The sequence below is a fragment of the Callospermophilus lateralis genome, chromosome 6, assembly GCF_048772815.1.
Source record: "Callospermophilus lateralis isolate mCalLat2 chromosome 6, mCalLat2.hap1, whole genome shotgun sequence".
NCBI classification, from domain to species: Eukaryota; Metazoa; Chordata; class Mammalia; order Rodentia; family Sciuridae; genus Callospermophilus; species Callospermophilus lateralis.
The window spans coordinates 118288136-118301475 of NC_135310.1; the positions used below are offsets into that span (position 1 = coordinate 118288136).

At 39.8% G+C, this 13340-nt stretch overlaps 1 protein-coding gene across 5 annotated transcripts in view; it reads right to left on the minus strand.

Moving 5' to 3' along the window:
- Nucleotides 1–13340, minus strand: part of Mapk14 (mitogen-activated protein kinase 14) — a 73643-nt gene continuing 60303 nt past the window's right edge. For 4 of the 5 annotated variants that reach the window (XM_076858832.2, XM_077109664.1, XM_077109663.1 and 1 more), the window contains exons 9-12: nt 12577–12656; nt 7150–7228; nt 3071–3244; nt 1–2342 (exon numbers count right to left, since the gene is read on the minus strand). In XM_076858832.2, the coding sequence (XP_076714947.1) occupies nt 2275–2342; nt 3071–3244; nt 7150–7228; nt 12577–12656 (401 nt within the window). In that variant the 3' untranslated portion in view covers nt 1–2274. Of the gene's footprint in view, nt 2343–3070; nt 3245–7149; nt 7229–8375; nt 8456–12576; nt 12657–13340 lie in introns of all 5 variants that reach the window. The other variant, XM_076858833.2, reaches the window with a different exon arrangement.

Here is a 13340-nt window from a genome sequence, read left to right on the forward strand (position 1 = left end):
TTTGAAAAATAGGCTTTATTTTTACCAGTGGTGTTACCTGACATCCTATATGGCATAAATGATTACAGCCGAGTTTATGAACACAGATAAAATAGCAGTTTCCCTCTGTCTCTTTTGTCTTTGTTTAGAGAAATCAGGAGATGGGAGCATCTTGCTCAGAATTCCAGGAGCTCTTCCACCGGCTCCAGTCAGAGTCCAGGCTCCGGGAGCACTCAGCTTCCTAACACGTATGTGGTCACATGTGCAACCCCCCCACCTTTTTTGTTTTTTTTAAATAAAATATTCAGAGCAGTAGTTCTGTAGGAAATCACACTAGTATTATAACCAAACATGGCTGATGAAATTCATCTTGCTGCAGATGGTGAGGATTTGAACTACATATAAAGGAGACGTTCACTTTCCTTTAAAGGGAGCAGAATCCCAGGTGAGGTGGACTCACCATCAGCCTGCTCCTTCCTTCTGGCTCCAGTTGACTCAGGGGCTCTACCCTGTCCCTCTGGAGCACGTTTGTCACTGCACAAATAGAGAATGGAGACACCTTGGCCTAAATACAAGATTTGTCACATAGCCAACACTAGAATTGGCTTTCCACTTCCTTATCACACAGAAAGCTTAAATACACGGGCCCTTGTGTAGCACAAAATGCCTGAAATTCAGAAAATTATGAAAACAATTCTTCTCCACCCCTGAGGATATTTCATCTTTATAAAGGTGAAAATACAAAATATCAAAATAATTTGCCCTTTCTCCCCCATCAAAAGGAATCACATTCTCAAAGGATTCCTGCAAAATACAAAATTCTGAAACAAAATTTATTTCTCCCCAAACCAAGATCAAGAAATTAATCAATGTTAAGCTGCCTAGAAGACCCTTTTCCATAGAGGGGTGGAAAAGATACCTTGTGACTATTTTATTTTTTTTAATAAACATATTTAGAGAAAGATAGCAAAAGGAGTTTCTGGCCTCATGAGCTTTTATTTTTCGCTTTGATTTTCAGCACTGGCTATTGGGAGTAAAGAGAACAACTAATTTTCCAAAGTTTGGGATATTCCTGGGAAAAGCCCTCGTCTTGTCCATGATAGTTCCCCAAAAGTCTTTTGAAAATCAGACGGCAAGACTGAAAATGCTATACATCCATCTATTCCACGTTTTTTCCCATGGTTTTTACATCAAGAGCACCTGGAGTATCAATTGTGTTCAATACAAAATAGCGCTGGGGGCCGAAGAGAGGATGAAGTCACTTTCATAGCATCAGCTAAGGTGACAAGGGCTTGACTACCCAAACAGATCTTCACCGGCAGACTTGCCTGGCCCAGGGCCTCCTGAAGAGAACGGGACGAGCAGCTGTGCATGCTCAAACAGCGAGACGTGCAAAACACATCCTCACTCTGCTAGAAATAAAGAGCACACAGGAAGCGCATCGAGAGCAGGAACTTGCATCTGACTGCTGGGGCCAATACTCAAGAGACCTCTGCACAAAAGGTGAGGGGTGAGCAGAGAAATGGCAACAACACCTGGGGGTCAGTGAGAAAGAAAAGCACATATATGCATGCGCACACGTGGCCGCCTCAGAAGCTGCCTGGTTACTCTGGGCTCACAGCCCTGTCTACTTGCCTGGCTCAGAACTTCAGCAGCTGCGGTCTTTTAACCAACTACACTTTCTTCTCTCCTCTTAAGGCACAAACATATTTACAGTTTCAGACGTATTCTCTCAAGTTCTGAGGCCCATACTAAGCAAGTTACTCACAGGCTGGTGCACGGCAGCCAGTTGGTCCTTTTTGGCTGTCTGCGTTGCTGGGGGGCAGCCAGAAGGTGCGAGCCTTCTTTCTGTGCCACTGTGGTTGTGATCTAGTCTACCCCCCTACCATCAAGGTGGGGCCACAGGAGAGGCCAAAGTGGCAAAAGCATGACCAGAATAGGGGACGTTTAAATTTTTTTTCCTTGCATTTAACGTATCCTTAACAAGATGGCAGCTCTTGTCTACCTGAGCCGACATTCAGAAAGAGCAGGCAGAGGCTGCCTCGGAGCATCCACGACTCCATGTAAAGTCACTGTGATCATAGTTTGCTCAGAATATGTTACTCTTCCACAAAGACAGACACGCACATGCACACACATTAACACACACACATGCACGCTGCACGCACACACACGCACCCCTTCCACCATGGAGGAAATCTTTGCAACAAGAGGCACTTGAATGATATTTGGAGAGTTCCCGTGAAAAGGCCTTCCCCTCACAGTGAAGTGGGATCAACAACAGAAACCAGGCGCTCAGGACTCCATCTCTTCTTGGTCAAGGGGCGGCGGCACAAAGCTGATGACTTCATCATAGGTTAGGCCTGGAAGGTGGGGAGGAAAAGGAACATGTGAGAGTTTAGACTCTTCTTTTTGCTGGCAGGCTTTAAGCTCAGCTTCCTCCCAGCCAGGTTAGTGGTTGGTTGAGCTACTTCAAAGAACTTCCTCATTACTTGTGTAATCCTGGTGAAACACACGATTACACAGAAGCTCAAGGATACATGTAGGAGAACCATTTCTTCTCATTTGTCTCATGGCTGTGTGTCTCTTCTTTTTAAAAACTCTCTGGGAAAAGTGCTCAAGGAAAACAGAGCACTCATAGCTGCAGCAGACAGTCCTGGCTTCTGAGATTTAACTAGAGTTCTGAACTTATATTTTATGGAAAGATTGTGAGAATGGACACAGGAGATGTGGGTTCCATTCCTGGCTGTGTCCTTAATGAAGTCTAAAGCAATAGATAATAAACTCTCTTTGCTTCAGTTCTATCATAAAACTGTAAAATCACTCTATTCTTTACTTATCTTGAGATATGATCAGTGCAAAAACTCGGAGAATCATTTCAAAGGTCCAGAGAGTGTGGTCATCTACAACAGAGTCCATCAGAGAATAAATTTATTCTGCACTAGGGATCTCAACTATAAGTTTCAGTGGGTTGACTATAACCATTCATGAATTTTGATTTTTCCCAAGGCATTTGGTTAGTGGTTTACCTAGAAAAGATATTTAAATGTAAGTTCTTAAGGTACACGTTTATCTTGCTCTTAGGACTTACTTTTCCACTCATCTATTAGGAGGTCCCTGCTTTCAAAAGACTGATCGTAAGGATCGGCCACTGGTTCATCATCAGGATCATGATACTGGGCAAAGTAGGCGTGTGCAAGGGCTTGGGCTGCAGTAATTCTCTTATCTGAGTCCAATACAAGCATCTTCTCCAGCAAGTCGACAGCTTTCAGTATCATAGATTGGAAGAAAAAAATGGAGACTTTTTAACTTATCAAAATTATGCTTTAGTGATAAGCAAACACAGTTTTTACCCTTTATATCCAAACAAAAAATTCTCCAAAGTATCTGATTTAGGATATATTATCCCTTCTTTCTTTTGCGTGTATGTGTTTGTATTTTGTATTTTTAGAGTACATTTCTGGGCTGGGAGTGTGGCTTAATGGTGGATTGTTTGCCTAGGATGCTGGAGGCCTTGTGTTTGATCCCCAGCACTGCATATAAAAATAAAAAATAAAATAATAATAATACTAAAGAAAAAAAGGGAATTTATTTATTTTTAATTTTTTTCCATAGCTTTATTGAGGTAAAATTGAAGTGAAAAAAGGGAAGTTAAAATTTTTTAGTTATAGATGGACAATAACTTTATTAATTATTATTAATTATGTATAATCATTAATTATAAATTTATTATTTATTAATTAATGCTGAAGGTGGGACCCAGTGCCTCACATGTGCTAGGCAAGTGCTCTACCACTAACTTACAGTCCCAGTCCCAAAAAGGGAATTTTAATTTTTAAATTTTCACTATGAAAAATTTCAAACATACAGAATAAAAACTACAGTACCATGGACACTCACATGTGCCCCACCCCATGCGAATTCAACAATTTGCATTTTATATTTTGTATATATGTATTATTTTATGAACTGTTTTAAAACATCTTCCTATAACCATAATACTGTTGTTTTACTCAGCAATATCCAAACATCATTTAAAATCCTGTTTATGTTAAAAGTCCTCAAATTATGTTAAAGTCGCCTTTTACAGATCATTTGTTGAAACCAGGATTCAGTTATAGACCATGCATTGCATTTGACTTGGTTTCTATAGTCTCTCAATCTGGAAAAAGACTCTCTTCTAATCCGTTTCTTCCTGTTTTTGATTTGGAAAGACACTCTAGTTATCTTAGAATACCTGTTAGGAATGGTCAGGTTCCTTCTTTGTGCTATCCTGTACCTATACCCTTGCTTTTTTCTATCCCCTCAATTTCCCCAAATCCAAAAGTTATATCTAAAACATTGGTAAGAATCAGGTTAGACATTTTTTACAAGAATGAGTCATAGGTGATGCTGTGTACTTGAGAGTGCCTTTAAGGCCATTTGTCCAACTGTTAATGCATCTACTGATTTTCATTCCCAAAGGCAGTGATTTCATTAGGATGTACAAAGTGGTGATGCTTCTCATCTATCTGACAAGGATGCTCTGAGTCTTGGCACTTGGGAGGATGGCCATGGTGGTAACTCTGGTGAAGCAGGGTTTTTGAGACTTTGCAAAAATCTCTTCTTAAATGTGGAGAGGGTGGGATGGGTACTAAAGAGGAGGACAGCTTCCAGAAGAGATCAATTGTTGTGTAACTGGAGGCTGTGAAAACCAGTCTTCCAGCCTGAGTCCAGAATAAACACAGGAAAACATGGGTTTCAGGAGGATACAGAAACAAAGTGAATGTCCATGTGTTGGTTCAACTTCCTAAGCTTATACTTAGAAAAAGAAATCTTTTGAGTTTTAAAACTGAACATGGATTACAGGGTAATTTGAGGGTAGAAAGTACCATGTCCTCAAAACCAATACTTTGATGAGTAATAAGGTCAGAGATAAGAAAATACATTTCTCAAAGATCTTTTAAAAAATATTTTTAGTTATATATGGACACAATATCTTTATTTTTTTTAATTCATTTTTATGTGGTGCTGAGGAGCGAACCCAGTGCCTCACATGTGCAAGGCAAGTACTCTGCCACTGAGCCACAACTCCAGCCCCTCAAAGATCTTGATAGATATAAATAACAACAAAAGCAGTTTAAGTTTTAATTTGCATTTTGGGAAGAACAGGGAGAGGAAGTCAGTGACTGACAACACAGCTGTCAATATTTATATCCTTGGTGCCCTCCTGCTTAGCTGATATCATGGGCACAAGCTCGTGATCAGTTACACCACGTCTGCCCGCCAGGCAAGGGAGACTCTACCAGTCTAGCACTGTTTGGCAACAGGCTATAAGAAATGTCTGAACTCTAAGAAACATAGTGTTGAGCACCAGATGGGCCAAAGCTTCCATGTGACTCGTTAGCAGTCTGTATTGCTAAGTGGCATCTAGTTCTTTTCACCGTTTAAATATCATGGTTCCAGAGAATGTAATGACCTAAATAAGCTGCAGGACACACGCATCTCCCCTCCTCCAGAAAATGGAATTAAGAAGTCTTTTTTGAGGGCTGGGATTGTAGCTCAGTGGTAGAGCACTTGCCTCGCATGTAATGAGGCCCTGGGTTCGATCCTCAGCACCACATAAAAATAAATAAATAAAGATATTGTTCCATCTAAAACTAAAAACTAAAACTAAAACTAAAACTAATATATATATATATATATATATATATTAAAAAGAAATTTTTTTTTTGAGTCTATTAACAGAGAAGCTGACAGTAAGCACTGCCATGTCTAAAACTTGGGGCTGGTAAGATGAAAAAAAATCAGAATGGAAGGACAGACAAGAAAGCTACCAGTACACATCTTCTCCCTTTCCACAGCCTCCTGCAGGACTTATGGCTTATAGAGAGCCTCTCACAGATCCTTGAACTAGATATATGGCTCCCATAAATCACCCAAGGCCCAATGACAGCATGCCAGGGCAGATGCTAAACTAAACCATACCCATGATGACCTACGGATTCATCCTTGAACAAGAGACTGAGCCACCCGAGATCTGACATACTCTCTATCTCCAAGGCTGACAGGAATTCATCCATAACTGCCCAATGCTTCAAAAAGCATGCGCTTCATATTGTAAGAATTACTGCAGCCACACTGAGACTCTTCAGTCACTATAAAGTACTTCAAAAGGTAAACTACCTAGCTTTTAACCCAGCTTCTGAAGAGGTCACCACAGCTGTCAGTCCTCAAAAGGGTAAAACTAAACTTGAAGCACAGCCACCAGGACCCTCACACAGAGGGATGACCCATGGAGACTTAACACACCGAGACGAAAGACCTACCCCTATAATGTAATCTTCAGTGAAGCGGGAAGTCGGATTATGCTGGCTGTCAGCACCACTCCCCTCTCTGCCCTAGGCAGGTCCTAGTCTATCCTTCTGCATCTAGCATTAAACATCACTATCCACTACACCCTCCTAGAGTCAGGAATCAGAGCCTCAGGTAAAACTGCTTTCTGACATCATGTGAAATACACATCAGATCCCGGCTTTACTAGAGGAACCCCTTTATTAGCCAAGGAAATACACATTTTCAGCTGTCATTTTCTTTTGCCAAAAATCCTGAGGTCACGGGGGATCAGAAGGAATATGGAGCCATTCCTTAAATTTTGAGATGGCATATTAGCTACACAGAGAAAATGGCTAAACTTTGAGGGGCAGAGGAAGAAGAGGAGAGGGGGAGAGTACTCAAACGTGGAGGCAATCAGGACCCATAGCCCCAGACAGTTACCAACAGGGCAGAGAACTCTGCAGGGAGCTCCCAGGAGGGTCTGCTAAACACCCATATGTAATTCAGTTGATTCTATTCTCAACTTGGGGCACCAAAAAAATCAATGGCAGCTGTGTACAAGTCTCGGGTTTTCTTCTGTACCTCTTTCTTCCTGCTCCCCAATCTTTTCTCCCAAGATTCCCATTACTTTTTCTCTTTTCTTCACTGTACCAGCCCATTTCCCTCACCAAAGTTTGTGATCTACAAATACATAAACATGTAGTGTGATTTAAAAAAAAAAAATCTAACAATACAAACACTAATAATAAGATTTACTTAGTGGCACTCTATTTGTTCAAAAGGAGAAACTCTTCTTCAAATTGCTAATTTTCACAACCAATTCAATACCATGAAATGAGAATATGGTCAACTTACCCAGGGGATTGGCACCAATAAATACATTTGCAAAGTTCATCTTGGGCATCTGGGTCAAAGACTGAATATAGTTTCTTGCCTGTAAAAACAAGGGTCTTCAGAATGACTTTGTTCAACAATGTGACTGCCCTTAAAAAGTCTTGGTCCTATTAAGGGACGAGTGTTAACTAAGAGTCTGCTCACTAAGCCCAATGTTGATGACGACGGTTGATATTAAAGACTTCTCTCTCACTGTCTCCCTAACTTCTCCACTTATAATCATCACCTTTACATATTCCTGCTCTCTCAGTTATACTTCATGTGAACAAGACTGCTAACGAATTCAGTTCTAAGTAGCCCTTTCTGAAAACAGCCTTCTTAAATAGCTAAAATTGCTAGAATTGATATTGAAAAGCGGTGATCTTTCTAATTTGAAAAGAAAGTTATAGGAACTGGTCGTATACACACATGGTTGCAATCCCTTTCTACTTGAGTGTGTAGACAAAAAGAGGAAGGGAAAACAGAGGTAAAAAGACCTGTCTCTCTCTAGAGAACAGTCATCCCTTAACAAAGACAAATAAAAAGGCTGCCTGAATATAACTGGAATAGAAACAAAGTCATTGGAAAGGGCCTTCTGTGATGCTAACCTGCTTCCCCAAAATAATAAGGGCACCTTAGAAAGCAGTAGCCCCAGTCACCTCTGATGCAAAACTAGAGTAAGTTTAAATGGTTAAGAATCAGTAAAGAAAACATCTAACTCTACCTAAGTATTCATATTATTTGTGTATTTTCTTTTAAATATAGTATACCCCTTAGTACTGAGTATTTGATAGGGGTTTTTTTTATTATTATTAATGATAATCATCTTTTGGTCATTAGAAAAAGAAAAAGCTGCTAATGATCTCTGGTTAACTGCCTCTGATGAAGTCACATCTGGTGTCATACCCTAACTAGAGGCACAGGACTTATGAAGAAACAGTCCCTTGAGCCCTAAATTCATAAAATCAAATAAAAGGAACATCATTTTCTATTTACAAGCCTATATTATATTCTCATTCTCAATGAGATGATATTTTATCCCAATGTCAACATCCTGCAATAGTACACAGGCGGTCACTGCCTTAGTAGTCCTCAAGGCACATGCAAGTATTCAGTGACATTAAAAACTATGCTGGTTATACAGTGGCAATAAAATGAGGATGTGGTCTTCTGAATTAGATACCCCTGTACAGTCTATTTATTCTCACCTCATGGCTTGGCATCCTGTTAATGAGATAAGCAGGGGGTGTCCCCGTCAGACGCATAATCTGCTGAAGCTGGTTAATATCTTAGATGCCTAGTCAAGGGCATTGTTAAACATACAGTGCAAAAAATAACTTTCAACTCAAATTTTAAGAAAGGTCAAAAAGCCACCTCAAAACAAAAAACCTATTCCCCACCCACCTTGGTCAGAGCCCAAGGTTGCATGTTAAAGCATGCTTTGGTGAATGGCATGAGTTATTAGGCCTGTAATCAGTGAATGACCATGCAGATAAAAAAATAAATAATTTTCTTTGATGTTAACATTATCTTTATGGTTAAATATTTTAGATTCCCTGGAACAGACTGCTCCTTGATCCAGGATGCCAGCCAGAGAACTGACTTCATGTAACTGACAGCCAACACCTGTTTGCCTGTCAGATAAATACAGATGATTGAGAGAATTTTGATTCAACTTTAGACAAAATAAAATATCTGATATATTCATTCAAGGAATAGTTTAAATTTTATGGTACAGGTTCTCCAAGGAACCACCTCTCCAAATGAAGGTACAAGTGGAGTGTAGGTTGATAAGTTTCAAAGACATTAGTAATAGTACATTTAAAATACATGCCAAAAACATACAATGGTAAATGAAGAAAGGGGAGATGGGGGAAGTTAGAGGCTAATGGCAAAGACAAAAATAGAAGTCACAGGCCGCTGATAGTATCATAGCATGCCACAAGTATCATTCCTGTTAAGTCTCTCCAATGAGTAAATACATAAACTTCACTTAAACAGCTGGGAGAAAATGGGCAAAATGTTCCAAAATTATCTGCAACAGCAGAACTGTGAGGTTTTCCTTACATACAAGCACATATTTAAGCTGCACTCCAAACTTCACTTATTTATTTATTTATTTTGGTGCCAGGGATTGAACCCAGGGGCGCTTAACCACTGAGCCACATCACCAGCCCTTTTTTTGTATTTTATTTAGAGATAGGGTCTCACTGAATTGCTTAAGGCCTTGATAAGTTGCTGAGGATGGTTTGAACTTGTGATCCTCCTGCCTCAGCCTCTTAAGTCTCTGGAATTACAGGCATGAGCCACTGCACCCAGCTAAACTTCACTTTTAACTGTGCTTCCAATATTAACATAAATCCCTTCTTCCAAAATATGATAAGAACTATCAGTTTATTATGCATTCCTACTGAAAGTAGAAGTGATAGTATTTGTTAAACTCTCAAAATAATTCAATAGACTCCTTTTCTATTCCCTTTCTTGAAACTATCAATTCTGTCCTTCAGCTGAAACATTACCTTCAGCAAGAACCATGGCCAAGTAATTTCACTTTTTAGTGGCTTCCCTGAATAATTTTTCCACTTCAGCTCATTTCCTGAACTCAACTCCCTAGTGGTCAGATTACTGCTAATGCAAGTTTGAGATTGGATCTGGGGATAGAGCTGGGGCCCTGTGTTCCACTCTGCCTTTCCTGCTCCATAGGCCCCAAGATAGAGGCCAGCATATTAAAAAAGCATTCTCACAACAAATGATAGATTTACTTTAAACAAACTGCATAACCAACGGTACTTTGCATGCCAAGAGAAATAACAAAAGGGGGCTCACAAAGTAAACCAGCAAGAGCAGGTTACGAGTCAGGTCTAAACCATGAGACTCCCAACAACTTCTCCTTTCTGTGAACAGTACTTTGCCTGTACATGTTCTGCTTTTGTCTCCTTTAGTCAAAATAGGTGATTTATCCCCCTGCTGTCAGATTAAGATTATATTTCTAAAGAAAAATGTAAATCAGGCTTTGCTTTTTTAGTATTTTTTCTGCTTTCACTGGTTACTATAGGAGCTGGAATACTAATTAAATAAATTCTATATTTAGGCATCCATCAGGACCATCTACTCCTTACCTATGGCACATCCTAACTTGTTCCCTAGCCATTACTGTAGTCTCTTAATCAGAATTTCTGATTACTTATTGATTGAATTTCCTCAAAAAATGTTGGCACCACTATTCATTACTTTTCAGGGGTAATGAAAACAGTTGCTTGCTTTCTGTTTACTATATGTAATGTAATGTCTCTTTTAATTTTTAAAATCTTTGAATAGTTTTACTCACCTGGCTTTGTTATTTTTCCATTCTATACTTAAAAATAACATTCTGTACTTAAAAAATAACATTCTGTTATTTTTCTTTTCTGTTCCATCATGTGCTTTTAGGACAAAAAGGTCACTAACTTTGGACAGTGTCACTAAGATCAAGTTAATCTTGCCTACCTTTTTGAATAAACTACTTTTACCCACTTGCCACAGCTGCGTAGGGGGAAAAGTCCTTTCATATTCCTATACCCAATACTGGTATTATTTGAGTAAGTTCTTTATTCTGGACCTCAATTTCATTATGCCCAATGTGTACTAGTGCTGTTGAAATATATAATGTGTCCTATTTTCATGTAAGATAAAGACATTTCATCATTAGGCTATGTAAATAATGTTTCTTTCTTTAAAATAAATGATGGATTAATGATAGATAAGTACAATTTTACCCATACTTTGCATTTCAGAACTTCTTGTAACTAATAGCACATACTTTCTATAGGGCAGACGGCTAGGGTGGGAGAAGGGACTGAGAGAGTTACTAGTAGTCATTCCCAGGAAATTCATTTGCTATCTCAGTCTCATTAGCACTATTCATAAATTGAACTTCTTCCAGCCTCTGTCCCCCTTGTCCTTTTACTGACAATCTTTCTAAGCAAATGCTTTTAAAACAACGACAATCACCTGTCCTTCCTAAGCATCATCTCATTTCTTCTTTGATACACTCTAATCCAGCTTCTGCTGTTTCATAAAGGAAAAGAAACACCTTTCAGGTTGACAGTGTGGTCAATAGTTCTGCTGATGATTTTCAAAATACTGTATAATCACATGAAATTTACAGTTTGGATTGTGTTATCAGAACATCTGGGATCTGTACTCAGCACTGCCAAATGACTCAATGCATGACTTGGGCAAGTCACAGCTTTTCTGTGTTCTTACTTCCTTATCTTAATCAAGGAAATGAAACAAAATGAAACAGAACCAGCACATCCTTTTACATCCCTCAGAGTGGAAACTGAAAAACTATACTGGGCATCATGGTCCTTTTTTGTCAGGGACATGATAACAGTTAAACTCACCTGTTCATGCCTGCCTGAACCCCCTGGCAGTCTTCCCAACTGTGCAAAGGGCCCTTCTGTCAGAAATGTGGGAAGAAGAATCCAGGAAAATGAAGCTGGAGCTCCATGGCTCTTTATTCCCCTTTTGTCTGATTCACTGGCAGCCAATAGAGGGAAAAATGGGAAAAAGCTTCTCTCCTATCTCTAGTCCCCCAAACAACCAATAGCAGGAAATTATAACCAAACTAAGCCAGAGACACATTCCCATGGCTTCTGTCTAAATCTCTGCTTAGAGAAGGAAAGTGCTAGCTCTAAAGTCTTTTCTTGGGTTAGTCAATTAGTAATTACCAAGGAGAGCTATGGGAGGACGGATTTACAAATGTACTCCAGTGGGTCTGAGAGTCAGGAGTAGCAGTGTTTCCTCTGAGTGGTCCGAGGACCGGCAGGGAAAGGGAGACCGGTTGGGAACATGCACCTTGTACATGATGTATGAGTTGTCAACCTTAAAATAATAAAAAGCAAGTAACTTTTGGAAAGGGGCAACAGGATATAGACAATGTACCCCCTGCCATTTCACCCCCCGCCATTTCATTCTTTTAGTTATGAATTTACATGGTGAGGCTCATACTTTGAGATTGAACACTGACCAAAAAGTGAACAGAACTTTTGAATATAAGTGAAACTTCTGTAAGAGATGAAGTCAGGGCTTGAAAACAGAGACACATATTTTCTATAAAACTCTTGCAATGAACTTGAATCTCAAATCTCATTTTTACTAAGATTCAATTGCCCACAGGAGGTTCCCATGATCTAAGTATATACCCAAACAGAGAGAGCAAAACACACTCATGCATGCAAGCAGGCACATGCATGCACACACAGGTGTGTGCACACACACGTACACACAGGTATACCTCATCTTGGAAGTCAGCACGCAAAGTGCACACGTGCTTACAAACATACTAGGGTCAAAGTACAGACCGCAGAAGGCAAGAGGCAGAGATGCCCTACAGGGCAGATAATTACAATCAAAGCATCAACTCACAGACTCTGAGGAGATTTTCTTCAAAAGCTCAGCCCCTGGGGTTCCAACGAGTCTTAAAATGAGCTTCAACTGATCAATATCTAATGGTGGACTATAAAGGAAAATGTTGGGACAAAATAAAAATGAAAAAACAAACAATAACAAACAAAACAAAATAAAACAAACAAACCAAATACCCCAAACACAAAAATTAAAAACCCCAAACCAAACCAAAATGTGAATTCATCTAGGTCAAGATTTCTGTAGGATGGCCACAAGTAGGATACATTCCTCCTGTACAAAGGTTCAAAATGCTGCCACACACATATTCAACTAACATTCATTTTGTGCACCTGTCAACACCATGTATTGGTAAAGAGGTGACTTTACTGGGTCATAGCTGAAACACAAAGGCTCCACTGAGTCCACACTTGGGCCACACCTACCTTCTCCCCTTCCACCAAAGTATCAGTAGTCAGTCAAGCAGACAGTACTGGAAAGTCAAGGGTTACAGAAAAGAAAAGAGCGACAGAGCACAGGAGCTGGGAACTAGTCTAATTGGGAATATTCCCCTAAGGCTTGACCTAAAGGGCTTGTAATATGAATGACAGTGTGAAGCCTGCTAGGATCTGGAAGCATGACCACTTGAGCTGCCCTCTAGCTCCCACACCGGCGGTAGTAAGCAGAGTACTGTGAGTGACAGCCAGCCAGCAGAGGGCACTCTCCCACTGCATGTTCTTTCAAGAACACCATAACAGCTGAACAAAGGAGGCTGCAACCTTCTA